This window comes from Nicotiana tomentosiformis, chromosome 7 (genome assembly GCF_000390325.3).
Source record: "Nicotiana tomentosiformis chromosome 7, ASM39032v3, whole genome shotgun sequence".
In the NCBI taxonomy this organism is placed as follows: domain Eukaryota; kingdom Viridiplantae; phylum Streptophyta; class Magnoliopsida; order Solanales; family Solanaceae; genus Nicotiana; species Nicotiana tomentosiformis.
The window spans coordinates 127,280,829-127,304,397 of record NC_090818.1 but is presented as its reverse complement, the minus strand read 5'-3'; the positions used below and the strand labels follow the sequence as shown (position 1 = coordinate 127,304,397).

Below are 23,569 nucleotides of genomic sequence, written 5' to 3'. Positions count from 1 at the left end.
GTTCGGTTTCGGATTAATCGGTTTGGATATTTTGAATTTTCGGTTTTGAGTTTATAAATTGATGTGTTTCTTCTTTTTACAAAAAATGAATATCCAAATTAGGTACTCATATTAAATTGCCTGAAAAGTTCCTCATTCTCGTCACAATCATCCAAATGAAGTATTCAAGTAATGAAATTATTATCAAAAAAATACAATAGAGACATTAATACGGCCGATAAGAAGTAGAAATAGTAAAACCATGTCCAAATAGAAAGTATTCTTACAGTAACTTAGTAATTAATATTGAATATGAGATAATATCTAATAGATAATGGACTAAATATAAAGTATAAGAATTTTGAATTTTCGGATATCCAAAAATTTGAAGTATCAAATCCAATATCCAATCCGTAATCCAAAATTTTTAAAAATTAAATTCAAAATCTAACCCGTAATTCGAAAATCCAAACCAAAATTTCAAAATATTCGTATTTCGGTTTGGATTTCGGGTTTGCCCAAACTATACCCACCCCTAAATGACAGGTTTTGAACTCTAGTTGGCACTAATTACTAATAGTTATGTTCAAACACTTCTGCTCTCCATTACTATACCCAACGGAAGGGAAATAGTATGTTGTATTAGTGAATAGTGATTACCGAAAATTGGTGCAGTTATTACTTCTTCGTGTGTATATATATATATATATATATACCATGATAAATGGACCTTGGACCTAACTCAATCTCAAAAGCTAGCTCATGGGGTGAGGATTGCCCAAGATCATATAAGGAGCCCAAGAACTCCACACATATATATGTATACACATATATATGCCATGATCTTTTGAGGTATTACAGTAGGAAGACCTCTGCAAGGTGCCTTATGAAAATTGACCTAAGGAAGGCTTATGATATGGTGGACCTATGGTTTCTTGAAGAAGTTCTGGTTGGGTTTAGGTTCTCACAGAGATTCATTCACTTGATTATGGTATGAGTAACAACTACTAAATTCTCTATCAAAGTAAATGGTGAAGGACATGGTTATTTTAAGGGGAGAAGGGGACTAAGGCAGGGAGATCATATGTCTCCTCTACTATTTGTGTTAGTAATGAAATACCTGTCTAAAGTTCTTTCAACTATGAGTGAACTTTCAGATTTTCAGTTTCATCCCATGTGCAAACAGTGGAAGCTAACTCACTTGATCTTTGTAGATGATCTCATGATCTCCTGCAAAGATAATCTAGTATAGGGTAAAATATGCTATGACACGTGGCAGTCCAGAAAAGGGACACGTGGAACCCAAGACGGGGGATGGCTAAAGACCGAAGGCAACTGTTTCGTTTGTCACTGGAAAGAATAATGCTCATAAAGATGTGATAAATGCTCTTCGCCCGGTAGCATTTAATAGAGAATATTCCATGGCATTAAGAGCGATTACCTGTTACAGGGAATTTGGTATTTATGTTCACCGTTACATCTTCATCAATGACCCTCATAATTGACATTAAAGAAGGGCACGATCCTAGGACCTCCTTCCCTAGACATAGCTATAAATAGTGAGCTCAGTTATTATTGTAGAGGGATACGAATTTTTTGGCAAACTTACGCTACATTCTATATAAAGCTTAATATAATCTTATCTTCTTGCTTTTTATTTCGTTGTTGTTGTACCCGAAAATCTTGTTCCCAAAACTGTTGCTTCTGTTGTTTCGTCTGCATCCTAAGGCTAAGTATTGCATAATTCTTCGATTATTTTATTATTTCAGGATTAAATTAATTTACTTATCTAGAAATCACGTATAAATTCAACTGTACCATTTTATGGGTAAATAATTTGGCGCCCACCGTGGGACCTAGACAGTCGTGCAGTTAAATTGATCCTTACTTTTTTTACTAACGTGTTTTGATTATTTTGTCTTTGAAAAAATCATAAAAATGGCAGATAACACTTTTAACAACACGCACAACCCCGAGATTTGAGGGGATCAATCTCATTTCGAGGACTCAATCAGCGACACCCACAAATGAGGGGAATGGCGCCATACCAGTGCATGATAGGCAATATCCTCAATATGTTCGAGAGACAACTCCCGATGATGCTGATGAGGAACATATCGTCGACACAGTAAGGGTCTTGCAAGAGCAACATGCGATCATTCTAGGCCACCTCACGTGACATGAAAAGGTTATGGCAGAGTTGAAGCAGGCGCTGTCGGGAGCTGCGAATAATGCAAACAAACGAGATCTGGTTCCTCCCGGGGCTCCCGCGAATCAAACAACACAGAGGGTCGACAACAACACTCCCATGGGTAAAATTGTCTCTGATTGGGCAGGGGGAGCGGATCCGGCCTCAATAATGAGAATGATCCTTTCAAGAATAAACTTTTATGGTTTATGAGAAAAGTGAACGCCCGCATGGACCAGATCCCGGGAATGCCACCAGTGTTGAAAGGCCCGGACTCAAAAACGTATACTCAATTGCCATACAAGCCAAGTGCGGCACCAGAATTAATCCCGAAGCGGTTCAAAATGCCTGAAGTGCCAAAATATGACAGAACTTCAGACCCGCAGGAGCATATTACCACTTACACAACGGTGGTGAAGGAAAATGATTTAGCTCCTCATGAAATTGAATCTGTGTTGCTAAAGAAATTTGGAGAAACCCTAATGAGGGGAGTCTTGACGTGGTATTCGTTGTTATCCGAGCATTCCATAGATTCCTTTGAAATGCTCGTGGCCTCTTTCATCAAGGCTCATGCCGGAGCCAGAAAAATACATACCCGAAAGGCCGACATATTTAGGATTGCACAAAGAAAGCCCGAGCTTCTACGAGAGTTCTTTACCCGATTCCAAAAGGAGAGAATATTGTTCCTGGCTGTCTTGGATGAATGGGCGGCTGAAGCATTCACCAAGGGATTGAATCCAAGGAGTTCATAAGCTTCCCGAAAATTGAAGGAAAGCCTACTTGAGTTTCAAGCAACGACCTGAGCGGATGTCCAGAACCGGTACGAATCAAAAATAAGGATCAAAGATGATCAGGTTGGTTTTCCATTATCGACCAAAGGACGGGAAAAGAACAAAGAAAAATCAAAGGATGATTATGACAAGGACAAACGGACTTCGAGGGGCCGATTTTTGCCCTACGAAAGGACTGAAGGCCGCAACAGAGGTTTTCGGACAGCGGACAGGTTCGTCGTTGATAGGAGTACTGATCACGGTCATAACAATAGATCATTGCAGGATAAAGAAGCGTCAGGGTCACGGGATCCTTCTTACCCCAAGTTATCGGAATACAACTTCAACGTCAGTATAGTGGAATTGGTGTCAGCCATGAGAAACATCAAAGAAGCACGGTTCTGAAACCAATGAGATCTGATCCTAGCCAGAGGGATCCCAACTTGTGGTATGAATATCACAGGACGAATAGCCATTAGACAGGGGACTGTTGATACCTCCGGGAAGAAGTGGCAATATTATTGAAGAATAGTCACCTCAGAGAATTCTTGAGTGACCGAGCTAAGAACAATTATGGTCGTAACCGGGAAAACGCAGAACCCTCGAGAGCAGGAGAAGATCCCCCGCGTCAAACAATCAACATGATCTTCGGAGGGAACGAGATTAACAGGGTCACCTTTTCATCAGCAAAGAAGATAAAAGTATCAATAACTCATAGCAAAAGGCTTCGGGAAGACAATATCACTTTTACGGAGGAGGACGCAGACGGATTGCTGCTACCATACGACGACGCACTAGTAATTTCTTTAAATGTGTTAGATTTTAAGATTAAACGTGTTCTAGCGGATCCAGGAAGTTCGACTAATATCATACAATGGAGAGTATTGGAGCAAGCTAAACTCACCAAAAGCATTATTCCGGCCACAAAGCTCCTCGCCGGATTCAACCTCACAAGCGTGACAACCCGAGGAGAAATTTTATTACTCACGAACGTCGAAGGAGTAATGAAAATAACTCTTTTCGAAGTGGTAGATGGTAATATGGGATACAACATCATTCTGGGAAGGCCATGGTTGCACGAGATGAAAGTCGTACCATCAACACTTCATTAATTGCTGAAGTTTCCAACGCCCGAAGGAATTAAGCAAAAAAAGGGTGATCAACCGGCGACAAGGGAGATGAATGCAATTTCGGTCTCCAGTAGCAAAGGAAAGGAACATGTGGCATAGCAATTATAGGGACCGACACCTACTCCCGAACTAGATGAAGTTAGCCCGGGGGTAGAGGCGTCGGAATATTATCAGGTGCCGAGATATTTCCAAGTTCCAGAAGAGACAGATGCAACGAAGTCCACAGCGGAAGAGCTAGAGCAAGTGGCATTGTTCGAAAAATTCCTAGAAAGGAAATTCCACTTTGGGACAAGACTGCACCCAGAACTCAGGTCTGACTTTATTAAATTCCTTAAATATAACGCAGATTGTTTTGCATAGTCACATGAGGACATGACAGGCATCCCAACAGAGGTAGTCTTACACAAGTTAAGCTCGGATCCCAATATACCTTCGGTAAGACAAAAGAAACGCCCAATTGCCAAAGCCTGGAATAAATTCGTCAAATAAGAGGTAACCCGCTTACTTAATATCGGTTCGATCTGAGAGGTAAGATATCCAAACTGGCTAGCCAATGTAATAGTAGTTCCTAAAAAGAATAATAAGTTTCGCATGTGTGTAGATTATAAAGATCTTAATAAGGCGTGCCCAAAAGACTCGTTCCCACTGCCAAACATCGATAAAATGATTGATGCCGTAGTCGGGCACGAGTTAATGAGTTTTCTCGATGCTTATTCCGGGTACAACCAAATTAAGATAAACCCTGAGGATCAGTAAAAGACTTCGTTTATAACGAATTTTGATATATATTGCTACAATGTGATGCCTTTCGGGTTAAAAATGCCGGGTCCACTTATCAACGGCTCGTGAACGGGATGTTTGAAAATCAAATAGGAAAAACTATGGAAGTTTATATAGATGATATGCTCGTTAAGTCTTTAAATGCAGGTGATCATCTTAAACATCTGCATGAATCTTTGGACATCCTAAGTAAGAATAATATGAAACTTAATCCCGAGAAATGCGCGTTTGGGATCAGCTCTGGTAAGTTTCTGAGATTTCTGGTATCGCAAAGGGGAATTAAGGTAAACCCCGATAAGATCAAGGCCATAGAAGACATCCCGGACCAACTATCAAACGTGAAGGAAGTCTAAAGGCTTACGGGGAGATTGACAGCTTTTGAGCAGGTTCATTTCCCGGTCATCAGAAAAGTGTCATCATTTCTTCGCACTGCTCGAAAAGAAAAATAATTTCGAACGGACCCCGGAGTGCCAGAAGGCTTTGAGGGATTTAAAGAAGTACTTGCCAAGCCCTGCATTGCTTTTAAAACCAAAAGAAGGTGAAACATTGCTAGTTTACCTCGCGGTCTCGGAAGTTGCGGTAAGTGCAGTTTTAGTCTGAGAGGACAAAGGTATGAAATCCCCCATTTATTATGTTAGTAAAATTTTAACGGGAGCAGAAACTCGCTACCCCCATTTGGAGAAACTGGCATTAGCTCTCATAGTCGTCGCTCAAAAGCTGAGGGCCTACTTCCAATGCCCCTATAGCCGTGGTGACTACTTTCCCTTTGTGAAACATCCTCCATAAACCAGAGCTCTCGGTTAGATTAGCCAAATGGGCTGTCGAAATGAGTGAATTCGACATAGAATATAAACCATGAACTGCAATTAAGTTGCAAGTCTTGGCTGACTTCGTGGTTGATTTTAGTCCAGGATTATTGCCTTTGGCAACCAAGGAGGCAGTAATGGTGTCGGAATCGACATCAGGGGTTTGGACCTTATTTACGGACGGAGCTTCCAATGTAAAAGGTTCTGGGCTCGGTATAGTCTTAATCACGCCTTCGGGGGAAACCCTAAGGCAGGCCATCAGAACGGTCCCTTTAACTAATAATGAAGCAGAGTATGAAGCTTTGATTGCAGGGCTTGAATTGGCCCGGGGACTTGACTCTGAGGTCATCGAAATCAAATGCGACTTACAACTGGTGGTAAATCAGGTCTACGGGATCTTCGAGACCAAAGATGAGTATATGCAACAATACGTGGTAAAGGTGCATGCTCTGTTGGTGCGATTTCGAGAGTGGTTAGTTACTTATATACCAAGGGAAGATAACGTAGAAGCAGACGCATTGGCAAACCTAGGATCATCGATGGAAATAAAGGGATCGGAGTCCGGGATGGTAGTACAACTGATGAACTCAGTCCTGGATACAGATGGTTACTTTGAGGTAAATTTGACTAATTTGGTCTGGGACTGGAGAAATGAAATTATCGATTATCTCGAACACGGGAAGCTACCCGAAGACCCCAAAGCATCCAGAGTGCTGCGCGCCAAAGCAGCGCGATATAGCTTCAAGAGAGGCCAATTGTATAGAAAATCTTTCCAAGGCCCACTGGCCCGATGCTTAAGGGCATCCGAAGCTAACTATGTCACGAGAGGGGTTCATGAAGGGATATGCAGAAACCACTCGGACGCAGATTCCTTAGTGCAGAAGTTGGTAAGGGTAGGATATTATTGGCCCCGCATGGAACAAGACGCCAAAGACTTCGTACGAAAATGTGATAAGTGCCAACGCTACGCACCACTGGTGCATCAACCGGCAGAACCCTTACATTCGGTTCTGTCCCTGTGGTCGTTCATGAAATGGGGAATGGACATCGTCGAACCACTTTCACCAGCTCCCGAAAAGGTAAGATTTCTTTTAATTTTGACTGACTATTTTTCTATGTGGGTGGAAGCAGGTCCTTATCAGAAGATCGGAGAACGTGAAATGGTAGATTTCTTATGGCAAATATAATTTGCAATTTTGGAATACCAAAATATATAGCATGCGACAATGGGCCACAGTTTATCGGCGCAAAAGTTATAAAGTTTCTCGAAGATTTAAAAATAAAGAGGATCACACTTGCACCCCCATCATCCGAGTGCAAACGGTCAAACAGAGTCAACGAACAAAGTGATTATTCAAAACCTCAAGAAAAGGTTGGAAGCGGCTAAGGGTAACTATCCTAGGCATTACCCGAATTTCTATGGGCATATCGAACAACGGCCAAGTCGAGCACAGGGAAAATTCCCTTTTCCCTCATGTACAGTGCAGAAGATTTAATCACGGTGGAAGTAGGGGAACCCACCTTGAGATATTTCCAAACAGATGAAGAATCGAACAATGAAGTAATGTTAGTCAACATGGAGCTGCTTGATGAACGTAGAGACTTGGCGCATGTAAGAATGACAGCTCAAAAGCAGAGAATGGAGTAGTATTATAATCGAAGAGCCAACCTCTATTATTTCAAAAGTAGGAGACTTGGTCCTAAGGAAATTAACTCAAAACACCCGGGAGCTCAATGCGGGGAAGCTAGGTCCAACGTGGGAAGGCCCCTACTGGGTTTCAACTATCACCGGGAAAGGTTCATACGAGTTGGAAAACCAAAATGGAGAAAAGTTGCCCAACAATTGGAATGTGGCGCGCCTTAAAAGATATTATTGCTAATAAACATTATCTGATTAGAAAGTATGTGCTGCATTCTTTTTTCCCTTAGTTCAGTTTTTGTCCTAATTGGGTTTTTCTGGTAGGGTTTTTAACGAGGCAGCAACAGAAAGCATATTACGAAGACAACAGTAATAAGACCTTTAATAGCAAGGCACACAAGCAAAGATCCACTCAGCGAGGGTTAGATAATCTTTTGCTCTATAGCAAATTCCCACCGGGAAGTTAAGTTTGCTATTGAGCAAAGGTTACCTGACCGTTCACGAGCACAAACCACTAGAGGGTTGTTAGATAGTCCTTCGCTCGATAGCATAAATTCCTGAGAGGAAGTAAAGTATGTTACCAAGTTAAGGATTATCTAGCAATTCGTTAGTGAAATCTTCGAAGATACAAGACTTCTACTATTCCAATTCGCACTCTTCACATTCGAACACTTGGGGGAATGATATGAGGATACAGCAACAATGACTGCCATGTCGACCGAAAAACAAAAAACCGAAAACATAATTACATCATCGGGACCGGGGACAGTGCGGCTAGCCCCGTAGAAACAAGTTGTACAAGTTAGCCACAAGTAATGGCAATTTTTTTTCATCATAGCAAATGCTTATGTACTTTTTAAAAATAGAAGGAATAAAATGAAATGAAATCCTTTTGTTTTTATCTTGTTTCTTGTATGAATGATGAATTAACTTTGTCATTTGAAAGTTAAACAAGTACTTCAAATGCTAGTGCCGTAATGAACAGGAGACGTCCTATTCAAGAGCACCGTAAACATAAGAGGGCCCCCTCTTATAAAAACCCTCACGTTAAAGGATTTTCGGAAGAATTTATGCCCGGAATCAAAATGCCTTCGGGGAAAGATACACCCGAAGCCGTGTACGAAAGGACGCAAAAACTAAACTTGCGCAAATACTTATCAAAGCCCTCACGAAAAAGGGCTAATGCCCAGAGCCAAAAATACTTTCGGGGAGAATACATCCAAGGCTTCATATAATTAGACGCAAAACAAAAACGCTTGCGCAAAATTCTTAAGCAAAAGGAAAAAAATGCAAAGATTAAAGACTTGCATGAATATTCAAACAAAAGAAAGACTCAAACAATACTTAAGCAAAAATATTTTTATTTACAAAAAATGCCAAAACGGCACAGGTACAAGATTGGAAAAAGAAAAGAAAAGCTAAACTGCGGTATCTCCAGAACCAGGAGGAAGATAAGTATCCGCGCCCCCGGGAGAAGTAGATGGATCAACCGATGGCTCAACATTTTCTCCAGTTTGGCCTTCAGCATCATCATCCTCTGATTCTTCTTCAGTTCCCGAGAACTTGGAACCGGAACCAGAAGGACCAGGAGCATCAGACCTCACTGGGAGTCCACTTTTAGCAGCTAACTCAAGTTCAAGGGCCTTAGCAATTTCGGCATCAAAATCAATGACACTAGCTTTGGCCTCTTCCAAGGTTTTTCTCCTCATGTTGTACATAGCGTAAGTTTTCTTAACAACGAGGGAAGTCGCTCGGCGCTTAAGTTCTTCTTTGAGTTGGGTTACCTCGGCAGAAAGGCTTTCTCAGGAGGACCTAACAGATCTGAGGCTAACATCAAGGTCACAGACAGTTGAACTAAAGAGCCTATTATGCTCGATAGTTTTCTTGTACTTCTCTTCCAGCTGGGCATGTTTCGCCCCCGCAGCAGCAAGTTCTTCAATTTTGGAGTTCAAGGCTGCCTCTAAGTTAGTCACTCTTTCAGGGGAGGCAGCCTCGCATTCGGTTGCAGCAAGAACGACGTTATGGACTTCAGCCCATTTGGCCCTGGCTTCATCAAATCTAACCCTCAGCGGACCTATTTCTTGGCTAAGGGTTACCACTTCTTGTTCGCTTTGCTGCAAACGAGCCTCCAATACAACAACCTCAGCAGCTTTAGCTTCCAGCTCCGAAAGGCGAGCGACATTTTGCTCCTGCTTTGCCAAAAGCTAATCCCATGCGGAGGCAGTCTCTTCCTTTTCACAAATCAACCTTTGAAGGCCCTCAGAAGCAAGAAAGTTGGCCTACAAAGCAAGAAGGGTAAAATTCAGAATATGTTTATACCAAAAATAGAAGAAGTAATAAAGGAAGAAAGGAACGTACCGCTGTGGTGTTGTGCATGGCGTTGTTCAACAAACACTCTCCCGAGAGTGCCTGAATCTTTTCCCAATCTTTCTCTGAAGCCAAAGACTTCAGATAATTAGCAAGCTCCACCGGTCGGGATAGCAAGTTGCATTCGGTGGATCTTCAGAAGGGGCAGCATAATTTTGTCCCAGATTCCCATGAACTGGAACTGGGAAAGAGGAACACCTTCTTCGTGGTCAGGTGCGTCCGGTGGAGATGATGTAGCAGTTGCTAGTGGAAGAGTGGATGAAGATGGAAATGATATAGCAGTTGCTGGTGGAGAAGTGGATGGAGATGAAAGTGATGTAGCAGTTGTTAGTGTTGGTGAAGATGGAGATGAAGCTAATGGAGTTGAAGAGTGAGAAGCAGCTGCATCAAATGCAGTGCTGGTTGTTGGATACTCGCCAACCAAAGACGGCAGGGACCCGATACTCAGCCTCGCAGCACCGGGCACAACAATCGGGGCTTGAAAACGAGAATTGACATTATCTACCAAATCAAACTCTCCCCAAAGTGCCGAGGCATCGTCCTCGGTTGGTGTAACTATCTCAACAGGTCGAGCATCCTATTGAGATGATGAGGATCACCTTCTTCTATGTAGAGAAGCTCCCTCATCACTAGATTCTTCATTATCGCCAATCGTCATAGTGTCTATGACCGGCCCGGAAAGAGGACCAGTCACCATCGCTACCGGAGATGACTCAGGGGCATCGGTCATCGCCCTCTTATTCTTTTCCCCGGCCGCGGATGAGCGCCTTCTCTTTGGTTGTTTGTCCTCCCATCGGGGACTACATAAAGAAACATTTACGCCTAAAGCAGGCCCGGAGACACCAGTTCGAGTAAGCGCCTCATAAAGCAGCTTCGTTGCATCAGCAGAATCAGCCAAGACGTCCTCCTCGGGAACAGCAACAGAGCCCACAGGTAGACCTAATTTCATAGAAAAGTTAGAAGGGATCAATCAAGTTCTTCACATGAAAAATTAAAACAAGGTGAGTTTGAATTACCGTGATTCTTGGCCTTCCACCGTATTTAAGGGCCAGTTCTTTCCACAAGCGAGTTTCGGGCGTCGTAACGTCTAAGATCCTTTTTACCCACCTATCCAAACCTTCAACCGCCGGTGGGATCCATTAAGTTGCTGAAACAGGCAAAGGATGGAGTATCAATATGGCTATAGAAGAATATTTAGTAAAAGGAAATATTAAACAAAGAGCTTACAAGTGCGATTCCAAGCTACCGGAAAGGATGAAGCCGTTGCTAGAATGATGTCGTTGGTGGCAGCTGCAACGAACAGTTCCATCCACCCACGATCGTTGTCATCATCCATGTTAGACAACAGAGCATGGTGGCCACGCTTGAAGAGGTTTATTATTCCCATGTGGAAGATCTTGGGAGAATAGAGATTCATCATATGAGCTAAGGTTAGCTCTTCTCCAGCCTCATGGCACAAACGCCGAAGGCAAGAAACCGTCCTTCACACAGAAGGACTTACTTGTGCCAAACACACTTGGTAGCGAAGGCAAAACTCCACAATCACGGAGTCAAGCTCTATGCTCAAAGAGAATGCACCCAAAGTAAAGGGATACGTGTAAAAATATGTAAAACCCTCCTTGAGTAGGGTCACTTGCTCCGATAGATCAAGAGCAATAATATCCAAGTCATGGCAGTGACAGTCTTCCTTCACAGCAGGAATGTTAGAAGGACAGATGGAAGAAGGATACCTACTGACGACCCATGTACGAGAGTTAGCAGTAGAGAATTTCTCTTCGAAGTCTTTTGTGGTAATAAGACTTCTAGGGATGATGGAGCCCACTATTGGAGGAGCGGAATCCTCGGTCTTTTTCTTGTTCTTGGAAAAATCGGTACGCTTTGAGGAAGAAGCCATTGTATGGAAGAAGGAGAAGGTTTTTGTTTGAAGAGAATTAAAGAAAAGATGAAGAGCAAGATGCAAGTCAGATACATGAAGCTTGAATAATTATGGAGTATAAGGGAGAAGGTTGATGCGTATAAGTAAAAGTTTTGGCAGCTAAATTCATGGCCGTGATTACCTCGATAATCGGCAAAAGGTGTGCTGAATCGTGGGATGACACATGTTCGGGGCATTAAATACAGAGAGACGTGCGTCTAATCAACCATCAGAAGCTTTCAGAGGGAATTGTAGTAATTCCCGCCAAAAGAGTATTTCTACCAACTTTTCGGTAACACAAAGTTATGTCACCAGATAGCAGGGGGACTATCTGTATAGGATAAAATATGCTATGACACGTGACCGTCTAAAAAAAAGACACGTGAAACCCAAGATGGGGGGATGGCTAAAGATTGAAGGCAACTGTTTCATTTGTCACCGGAAAGAATAATGCTCATAAAGATATGATAAATGCTTTTCGCCCGATAGTATTTAATAGAGAATATTCCATGACATTAAGAGCGATTACCCGTTACATGGAATTTGGTATGTTCACTGTTATATCTTCATCAATGACCCTCATAATTGACATTAAAGAAGGGCACGATATTAGGACCTCCTTCCCAAGACATAATTATAAATAGTGGGCTCAGTTATCATTGTAGAGGGATACAAATTTTCTGACAAACTTATGCTACATTCTATACAAAGCTTAATACAATCTTATCTTCTTGCTTTTTGATTTCGTTGTTGTTGTGTCCAGAAACCATGTTCCGGGAACTGTTTCTTCTGTTGTTTTGTCTACATCCTAAGGCTAAGTATTGCATAATTCTTCGGTTATTTTATTATTTCAGGATCAAATTAATTCACTTGTCTAGAAACCACGTATAAATTCAATTGTACCATTTTATGGGTAAACAAATTTGGCATCAGTTATTAGGGTGGTCGAAGCTTTAAATCATTTTAGTGATGCATCAGGACTTATTGCTAATCAAGATAAATCTAATATTTTTATTGCTGGGGTGGATGAATTGACTAAGGATCAGTTGATAGCAAAAATAGGATTCACTCAAAGCTCTTTCCCAATTAGATATCTTGGGCTTCCCCTTTCATCTAAGGAATGGAACAAATTGGATTGCATTCAACTAGTAGACAGAATAACTAAGAGGATAAAAATTGGATACTCTAAGCAACTGTCATATGCAGGCAGATTGCAAGTAGTTAATTTTGTGTTGTTCTCCATCTACAACTTCTAGAGTTCTATTTTTATTTTACCTCAGGCAGTAGTAAAAGATGTGGACAATATATGCAGGGACTATCTATGGGGGAGTACTGAAGATAGAAAAAAGCTAGCACTGGTGGCATGGGAAAGAATATGTTTTCCTAAAAAGTTTGGTGGGCTAAATGTTAAAGGCAGTAAACTATGGAATGTGGCCTTTGTGGAAAAATTATTATGGCAGTTGCTTAATAATAAAGAAATTCTATGGGTGAAGTGGGTGCATGGATTCTATAAGAAAACGTATACTAACATTTGGACTCATAAGAAGTTGACTGCAGTTGGTATTGGAAGAAAATTAATTCTCTGAAGGAGGACATGTATGGGTGGTATGAACAAGGAGTATACAAACTGAGTAAACTAGGAGTTATATTGCATTATTAGGGGGAATGCAAAGACTACATATAGCGGATCTGATATGGAGCAGCGTAGCACAATCAAAACACAGGTTTTTTCTGTGGCTTGGAGCTCAAAGGAGACTACTTACAAGGGAGAGGTTGGTGAAGTTGCAGATTCAAGTAGAAAATATGAATTGTTGTTTATGCGAAGAACAAACAACTGAAACCAATCAGCATCTATTTGTGGAATGCAATTGGATAAAGAATGATCGTGCCGAGGTGTTGCAATGGTTTGGTGTACAACTGCAAGAAGGGAACATAGGGAGCACAATGAACAACATTAAAAAGAAGCAATGGAAACAGTTAAAGAAAGAAGTGGTTGCAGCTACAATGGGAGCTATCTTCTATCATACGTGGAAGGCAAGAAATTGGAAAATCTTTAAAGGAGTAAGTGTAAATATTGCAGAGGTTGCGGAGCAGATAAAGAAGGAAACATTAGTTAGAAGGAAACATTAGTTAGATTAAATGATATACATATGTCAAAGAAGGCAAGTAGATGTAGAGATTTCTTGAGGAATATCACTGATGTATACACTTATGCTGAGATTGAACATTCATAGTACCTTACTGAGAAGGTGATTATGATGTAAAGTGCTCTATAGGTGTAATCATTTGGTTGATCAATGGTAAGATTCACAATGTTACTAAAAAGAACTATACATATATGTTTAATTTGAATTCTTCTAGGGTGGGGGTAAGACTGCGTACATCTTACCCTTCTCAGACCCCACTTGTGGGAAAATACTAGGCTTCTTCTTGTTGTTGTTGTTGTTGTTGTTGATATGTTTAATTTGTCTTTGCTAGATTCTAAGGTCTCGTTTCATCCACGTGACCGCTAAGACAAGATGCAAGTTTTACTGTTTGGCAGTTCGTAACTCCAGAACTTCAAAGCAAGGATTGCCAAAAGAATCTTTCCACTTCTGTAGGATCAGTAGATTATACAACCGCCAAAACTGGCATTTCTCACATCCAATAGATACAATAGGAACATATGTACTAGTACAGCAAATAATTCCAGCAGAATCTTTATTTCATCCTTTGTCTATCCTCGTGAAAGTAGATTATAAACATCAATGTCTCAGTGAAAATCATCTCACTTTCCAGCTCCTCTACTAGCTGCTGTCATGAAAGACTCGCCACAACCACATTGCCCTTTGGAGTTCGGGTTAATAAATACGAACTCAGACCTGCGCATAAGATGTTAAAATAAGTCACTAACTCAGACAGCTTTGGACAAGTCAAAATGTCATAAAAAGATTTGTAGCAGCGGTTCATAGGACTGCCACAACTGAGCAATTGATGCCAGAAATGTTTTAATTCTTTTCTGGACCCCGGCCCCCCTGAAATCTTCTGCGCCAGCATATCTCACAGTTACATAGTTTAGCTAACCACAAAATGATCCTTCGTTAGAGTAAAACTAACCTGAACTAGAAAATCCAGAAAATTAGAAGATACAAAAGAATGTCTCCCTTATCCCACTTTAAGTCTTCACACAAAGGATTTCTGGACTGACAACTTCATATTTCTCAAAACTATATTTATAATTGCAAATATTCCCAGCATAATTTGCACATAAATAAACAATAATCAGATCCTAAATGACATTAGAACATTTATTAAGGTTTGTTACATGGAATTAGTATAAACTAAAGCAAAAAAAAAAACACAAAAATAAACACCCTAAGAAAAATTAGCGGCAACAGGTAGGAGTTGGATGAAGCAGCAAGTGACAAAGCTGCAGAGGGGTCAAATTGTGCCATCCACTCATTGTGCGAGATTACTAATACTAAGTACCTTTCAGTGCATTTCATCCAAAATAGCAAAATGAACCACTTGTCCACAAAATTAACAGGATTCGTACCTAAAGTGTTTGAGAGTCGACTTAATAAAAGCAACCAGCAATACAGATATCGACAAGTAAATCCCTTACCTCAATTTATCATCTACAAAATCCATCTTGGTACCAATCACGTGCATCAGTGCCTTAGGATCAATAAGTATTTTTACTCCCTTATCTTCAATCAGTTCATCAAATTTACCCTTCTCATCTAGAATGTTCAAAGGATTGTGATTAGAAACGAAACCACAACAAAAATCCATATAACAATCAGTTTGAAGTTGTATAACAACATTAGAATCCCCCAACGCCATAGACTAATTAGTCTTGCTGATGGATTTTTTTGTGTGCATACGACATTGAATAGGCTCAAAGGAGAGAGCGCAATAAAAAACCAAATACCTGACACTTCAGCACCCCCCCCCCCCCCCCAAAAAAAAAGAAGAAGGTAAGTGACAATTTGCAACAATGTTATCAATAAGAGCATAGAAGAACTAAGGTTTGCGATGGCACAAGTATAAACCAATTTAAAGCATGAACTTCAGTAAAGAATGGTGCAAATAGGAATAAGATAAACATATAGGAGCTGATATAAACACAAAGTCACAAACAAACACTTATAAATATATAGGAACTGATACTGCTATTACATGAAACACGTGAAATAAAATTCATACAGATTTAAGTTAAAAGTCATTTCAAATTTATGATCTGATGCAAAATGCAGTTAAGTTACAATTCAAGTTTAACAAATAATTTCTTATAAATTTCTTCTATATTCCTAAGTTCGTAACGTTTTACAATTAATATACCACTTTGCCAGTTATTTTGATTTTTTGATGTTTTACTCTTCCAGAATCCACAAATTCAGCGGATTTATACCTACGTTAAGCTTGTCAATGAGAAATAAGACATTAGTGCCTTGCTGCCTGCATGCACTTAACGCCACTTAATGACGGAGACACCTGACCTGTACCTATACTTAAAGAGTTTACATGTGCCTCAAGCAAACCTTTAAATCCACTAGTTCGCAAACAAATGAAGAAGCATATTTTTCATGCAAGTACTAATTCCAGGACAAAATCCACATAATATTGGAGGCAGAATTCACTCCTCCCATCGACCCACGTTTTGGTTAGGTGGGGGGAGGGGAGAGGAGGTATTTGCATGATTTGCTTTAAAGTTTGTAGACGATAATAGTCGTAAACTGAGCAAAAATAAGTTTGAAAGCCACTCTAAAGTGCAAGGCAAAAATATGATATAATTGAACATGCTTTATGAAAGTCCAAAGACTTTTTAGTCAGTGAAAACAACTCGAAATGAAATTAAGTTATTGACATTCTTGACATGGATGAAAATTATCTGCACTAAATGAAGTCATGAAAGTCCTCTTAAATGTTTTACCATAACACATGATCCATTACGATTTTTTTAATCTCAAATAATCTGTTAGTAACCGGCAAATATAGGTCCTGAGTAATCTTTAATAACAGTAAAAATCTTAGACCACAAAATATTGATAGCAAGGGTGGATCTACTAAGGAGGGAGAGGGTGCACAGGCACCCGTAAACCTCGGGGAAAATTCTCTCTCTATATATATATATATGTGTGTGTGTGTGTGTGTGTGTGTGTAATAATACCCTATATGGACAATGTAAATAGCAACATCTCTGTTCAAAGCAGTGTAGCACCTAGAACCTCCATATCATGGATTCGCCTTTGATTGATAGCTCATAGTTATGATTATTAATCATCGGATGGACTTGCTATCTGCCAGAAACGGAACGAAGATAAATTGGTTACGATATAGGACCTATTTCAAGCCGGGTGCAGCAGACTGGGGAGCATTCTTATCTCCAGAGAAACCAAGGCCAAAACTCAGATTCTATCATGTGCTCTTCTATATAAGTTGTTTTTTATGCCGTTTGTTCTGTTCTCCAATATTTTATTTATTGTTCTTGAGTTTTTACAGCGAAATTAACTGTGCCATGGAAGTTGGGAATTTTGAAAGTCCGGTCCTATAGGAAACAAGAAGTTAATGACTTATTAAGCGTATGTTGTTTCTAATGTCGAGAAACACAAGGAAGCTATGCTAGTTGATCATAACAGTCTGGAAACCCCTTATCGAGCAGAGCAAGTACCGCTGAAGGAGCATAATTAGTATAAAAATAAAAAAGATAAAAGGTTGAGCATAAATTAGAAAGATTCAGTTACATGCTTTTCCTCAGCAAATTTCATTCTATTATTTGATTGATAAATATTTTGCAAATCAAGAAAACTTGGTCAGCAGATTTACATCTCAAAAGGAAAATGTAATGCGCTATTTGAAACAAAAAGGCAAATGCCAATGCTCTCCTATCTCACAGAAAAAGGAAAAACAAGAATACCCAATTCTCCTTTGGCACTTCGGTTTCATGAAATTCTTGCTTCACAATTTGCTAGTTGAAGATAAAATTTTTACCAATAAACCAATATTTCTAATATATTCCATTTGGAATCTTTTACAAAACCAAAATGTTGCATTTCAAAATTCCTGTAGGGCCCTCACGAATTTCTTCTAGAGCGTGTGCTGTAATCTTGATGGATTTTGTCATTCCATCATGCATTAATTACGACCAGGACTGCTACTATTAACATGTAACCAATCTTGGAAGCTCACAAAATACAATGATTGCAAGCGATAAAAACGAGGCCGGTGACTTCAATTGAACACATCGAACCAAGGAGTCCACAGGCTGCAACCGCACTCCTATCATCTTTCCAGCCAACAAGAAAGGACCTCTCGACTGAACAAGGTGAGTTATCTGAGTTTTCTCTTCTCAGCATTCTAACGATCCAAATGAAATCTAGGGTATTTTAGAATGTAACTAAATTATTGATCTCCTTTTGCTAAGAATGTTTTGCTTTCTTTTTCTGATCAATGCCCATTTTACGATTTCTTTTCTACAATCTTTGTTAGATAAGACACAGGATCTCTCCTTTCGTTTATTCACTTTTTTACCATATTTCTCCAAATGTGACTTTAATTCTTAATGAATGATATCTCCTACATCTCAACATGTTTTCATGATAACCTTAGATCATGCTTTCCATTAATATATACATCCATGCCCCAGCCAAACGACAACCCTAGCATAGGCTTTTCCAATATGAAAATCCACAATATAGATCCTATACAATTGGCAAGATCTCCTTCTTTAACTACCAAAGACAACTCTTTATTATCGATTAAAGGATATTGATAAAATTCCTTGCTCAATCTATGTTACACTCATTTGGTATGCGCATCATAGGGTTTTAATATTCTATATATTCTTTTATGAGAATTTTTAATATTCTACATATTTACCACCAAAAGAGTGGTGGAATGCTAAAGCTTCCTACACCCTTAACCAGATATCTCGGATCGAGTCCTGAAAATGGAGTCCCCTTTGGTATGGAACGCTAACCCCCCCCCCCCAAAAAAAACAAATAAAGGGCTTCAAGCAAAAAATATTCAGCAGATTCTTGCTTCGAAAGCTTCAATCTCATTGGTGGTGGGAATGGTTTCTCAACATTTTAGTGCATACACTTCTATGCTTCCCCGTGTTTTGTTCTTTTTTTCCTTTTCAGGTTGGCCAATGATAATTCCAGGATAGAAGGAATTTTTGCTCCTTGTGTTCTGATTTGCTTTCTCTGATTAAAGTATTTAAATTATTTACTTCCCCAAGTGCCAGAGCTATTCAAGGAAGCCAGCTTATAAACCTCCCTTCCTATTGAGCAATAACTTAATGTTATATCTAGCCATTAATGAATGTGATACACATATTTATAAAAAATTGTATGTGATACTCATATTCTGTTTGCACCACTATCTTATATGCTGTCCTTGTTCCTTTTTTCATACTGTAATTTTTTAAAATTATATTTACCGCACTGCCTTTTATTCTTTTCATTGGTTAAGCGTATTATCACCCATTGATTATCTTCAGATTACAATTACAAAAATATTTACATCATTTCATATTTTTCTACTAGTTTTACTTGGCTTGGAAAAAAACCCAAAGGACTTAGAGCCACGAGGGGGCAAAAATGACCATCAAACGAAAACCTTAAATTCTTACCTCAAGCATCAAGTTCTTAAGCAAATAGTAGTTACACAAAAAAAGGGCAGCCCGGTGCACTAAGCTCCCGCTATCCGCGAGGTCCGGGGAAGGGCCGGACCACAAATGGTCTATTGTACGCAGCCTTACCCTGCATTTCTGCAAGAGGTTGTTGCCACGGCTCGAACTCGTGACCTCCTGGTCACATGATAGCAACTTTACACAAATTCCCTTAAATTTTCCATATATAAGTGTTTCATTTCTGTGAAAGCTACAGAACAGTTTTGTGGACTCCATCATGAAGTAAAATTTACTTCAAAATGTTACACATTCCTTTTTGTTCCTCTTTTTTTCTTTGGCATTTGTTTTTTGCGCCTTAGTGCTTTCTTTGGGAAGGAGCTAGGCAGAGGTATTACCTGATTAAATGCCATTCAAGTTCTTTAAAGTAGCTTACATCATACCACTTGAATAGCCCATTAATGCCAACTTCTTTATTCCTCTACACCTAACACGCGAAGCTTGAACAAAGTCAGGGATGCCCGACACAAACAGACCCAAATGTAGCTTATGCGTCAAAATTCAAATGCATTTAGCTCAAAAAGAACAAAGCTGTAGCAAGGGCATATTATGAGCCTAAATCTGCTCTGTCAGTACTATGTAACCAGATCGAGGTTCTTCTATTTTCTTGATGGTTAGCAATGAGCTCCTTCTTAGCATTTATATTAGAAAGAGTAAAAACATCATCTTATAACCAGACAGTGACGCAACCAAAAGTTTTGCAATCTATTTCATTATTCCTGCAAGAAAATGCTTCATAATGAGTACACTTTTCCCTACTTTACTACAGATGGACCTACCGGGCCCAATAGTGTATACAGTTTGGTCTCAGGAACAGCAGTACGAGTTACTTAAACTGTTGGCGGTGGTGATCAATAAAGATTATATATGGGGATCTACATTCAGAGAGGAAAGCTGGGAGTTCGTAAATGAGCAGATACGGAGAAAGCATCCACACTTTACGGTTAGTCGTATGAAGGCAAAACTAAGACATCTCAAGAGAAAATACAGGTTATTTTCAACTTTATTGGCCAGCAAAGGAGTCCAATGGGATAGAAGAACTAATGCAGTATGTACCCCTGAAGAGGTGTGGGCAGAATATGTCATGGTAAGCCGTGTTTCTGCTTCACTACACTGATATAGAAGGATCAACCTAACGAAGAAAAGCCATATCGAGAACATCACTTATCACGAAAGAAGTACAAAAATACTTTTTTTTTAAATTACTTATCACGAAAGAAGTACAAACATATCTTACTATCTTGTTGTCTTTATTCTGCTTTTATATGGCTTTTGGTGCTGTCCCTTCTTGTCTATATTTTCATTAATGTGGTGCTTATACTTTCCTGAACCGAGGGTCTATTGGAAACAGTCTCTCTATCCTCACAAGGTAGGGGTAAGGTTTGCGTACACACTACCCTCTCCAGACCCACAGTGTGGGATAATACTGGGTATGTTGTTGTTGTTGTTGTACTTATCAAAAAGATATATTCTACTTGACATTAATGGAAGTAAGGAACTACTGATCATAGACAAAAATTTTAAAATTCAAGGGGCGACCACTAGCTTCATGCCTGCTATTAACTATTTTCACTCTTTTGACAATAAAAAAAACTTAGTCCCTATCAACTGACCCACTTCATATGCCAAATTTTGTTGTAGGCATATCCACTGGGAAACCAATTCCGTAACAAAGGCATTCAGCCAAGGCTTTTTGATGCCATGCGCGACGTCTTTGAAAGCGGAGTTGCAATAACGGATGAGCATTGTTAAACAAGGTTCTTGTCAAGACGAAAGGTGTTAGTATTATCATGTTATACCATCTGCCAGAGTTACATCCATGATCATAGTCTGCCCAGTCTAAACACTATTTACTGTAACTTCTCCTTATGTCTTGAATTATAACATCAGCTGGATCTTTTACGCAAAGTACAGAGATTATTCCATTTTCCTTAGATTAATTTCCTGCTATAACTGTTTAACGGATAAATAAATCACTAAATCACTGCATCAAAGGGTGTAGCCTATCAATCAATAAAGTCCGTGAAAATCATGGAAGAGCAGAGTTCATCCAGCAGAGGCAAATATTAGTAGGTAATTTCTTCCAATCTGGCTCAGCCTTGTTGGGTTGAGTTATCCAGCACATGTACTGTAGGGAGTATCAGCTACCCAATGGAATAGTCAAAGAGCACGGACACCACCATTATTAAGTAAATGACTATCATAGTGTTTCAACATGTTCTTGTTTAATATACTTTCTTCTAAAACTTCTAATATTTCTAATACGTTTTATTCTTCTAATATTTTTTATTTGTATTTGCATAATATTGGCATAAGATAAGTTTAATATTAGGGTAACGTGGTTGTGGTTGTTGTTGTTGATGACTAGCAGTAGGATCACATTTGCAACACCTAAGTCCTGAATTCGCCTCTAAAAACCTACGCCAAATATTCAACATCTCTAACTTCCAACAAAGTTAAGACCAAATTTTGGCAAAATGAAAGCTGATTTATTGTAACACAAAAGATAAACATTTAATTTAAACATAGAAATTTCACAATACAGTATAAAATAAGATAATTTTACCGGCGTAATTGAGGGTGTAGGATAAGCCGTTGCAGCCACGAGCTTTAACGCCGAGCTTAAGGAAAGGGCGCTGCCGTTGCTGAAGGAGATTGCTTATTCTAGCTGCGGCGGCGTCCGTAAGAGTTATGGCTTGCCGCCGCACTGCATTCCCGATTCTCTCCGCCGCCTTTGCCACCACCGGCGACGCCATCGATCCCGTTTTCCAGGTCGCAAAATGAAACGGATCCTGTTTTTCGTTGTTAGAAGTTGCTTTTGAATATTTAGGGGTTGTTATATATTTTTCTGATATTTCTGGGGTTTGTTATGAATTAAACAGCACTATAACCGCCTCCAATGTAAATTGCGTAATCGCACTAATTTCCCAAAAGAGAAACTTTTGCACTTTTAGTCCTTCATTATTCGTACATTTTAATTGTGGTCCTTGTGTTTCCTTATTAAGCACATTGAGTTTCTTAAGCTTTTTGGAGTTGAAAAAGAGAGCCCATTTGAGGGAAACTGGTGATGCAACGTACAGTAAAGTTATGGTTAAAGTTGCAACTTTAAGACCATCTCCAACCTTACCCTAAATATTACACCAAATCTTATTTTGGTGTAATATTTGATGTTTTGATGCTCCAACCCAATATCATTTCCTACACTATTTTAGTGTGTAAATAGTGTTACACTTTATCAATATTTTTTTTATTTTTTTATTATATAACACTTTTAATTTAACATATTATAAATTTTACTTTTTTCATTTAGGTCTCTAATTATTTTTTATGTAATATCTTTATAATATTAATTTTACATCTTAATTTTGGTGTATAATTTTTATAAACTAATTTTCATATATATTACTTTTATATAAAGTTGTAAGTTAATTTTATTATAAGTTATAATTGTATAAAAAAATATAACCATCACAAAAATGAATAGAGCATTTATGGGAGCAATATACTAGTCCTGGAAGTTGAATATTTATGTAAAAATTAAAATACATTTTACCATAATGTATTATAAATTTAATTATATTTTATAAATAATTTTACTTTTATTTGAATTATCCGTTAATATGTATAATGTATAATATTAGCTCACAATTTATATTATTTAAAATTTTATGTTATAAATAATTTTATATTAAATGGTTATATAAGAAAGGAATATGAATTATATGGGATGAATATGTAAAAAAAAGGATTTGTTTTATGAAGTAAGAAATTAAAATTTAAATAAAAGAAAATAATATTATATAGAAGAGAGAAGTACATAAAAGGGATATTCTTTTTTTATGTAAAAAATAGTGTAATGGGTTGGAGTTAATTTTCACTATATTGGTGTTTATATCATTTTGGTGTAAAAAATCTATCTATTATTAATAGGAATGAAGTGAGCCATAAGAATTTGCCAAGTGTCGTGTGAAGAAAATGCCATGTGGCAATTTTGAGACAATATTAGTTAAGTTAGGTAAAATTAATTTATTTTTAAAATTTGAATTTCAAAATAATCTATCTATTATTAATAGGAATGAAGTGAGCCATGAGATTTTGCCAAGTGTCGTGTGAAGAAAATGTTATGTGACAGTTTTGAGACAATATTAGTTAAGTTAGGTAAAATTAGTTTATTTTTAAAATTTGAATTTCAAAATAATTAAATATTATGTTTTTTTTAAGGAAATAGTTTTTTCAAATTAAAATTATATACTGAAACCCACGCTTAATATAACTCCTCCCTCCACGCGTGAAACCTGAAACATATCAATTCCTACAGATTCG

The 23,569-nt window shown here is 38.7% G+C and overlaps 2 protein-coding genes across 2 annotated transcripts; one reads left to right on the top strand and one right to left on the bottom strand.

Annotated features, from left to right (window-relative positions):
* Positions 1-4,948: 4,948 nt before the first annotated feature.
* Positions 4,949-6,820, top strand: LOC138896350 (uncharacterized). The gene is made up of 3 exons (XM_070181151.1): positions 4,949-5,090; positions 5,759-6,270; positions 6,785-6,820. Exons 1-3 carry the CDS (start codon positions 4,949-4,951, stop codon positions 6,818-6,820), a joined length of 690 nt encoding a protein of 229 aa, XP_070037252.1.
* Positions 6,821-14,145: 7,325 nt separating this feature from the next.
* On the bottom strand, positions 14,146-22,139 carry LOC104121486 (iron-sulfur assembly protein IscA-like 1, mitochondrial). Its single transcript, XM_009633495.4, has 3 exons — positions 21,813-22,139; positions 15,179-15,296; positions 14,146-14,435 (listed from the first exon to the last, which is right to left on the bottom strand). The coding sequence occupies exons 1-3, from the start codon at positions 22,000-22,002 to the stop codon at positions 14,342-14,344; spliced, it is 402 nt and encodes a 133-aa protein (XP_009631790.1). The 5' UTR covers positions 22,003-22,139; the 3' UTR covers positions 14,146-14,341.
* Positions 22,140-23,569: the final 1,430 nt, after the last annotated feature.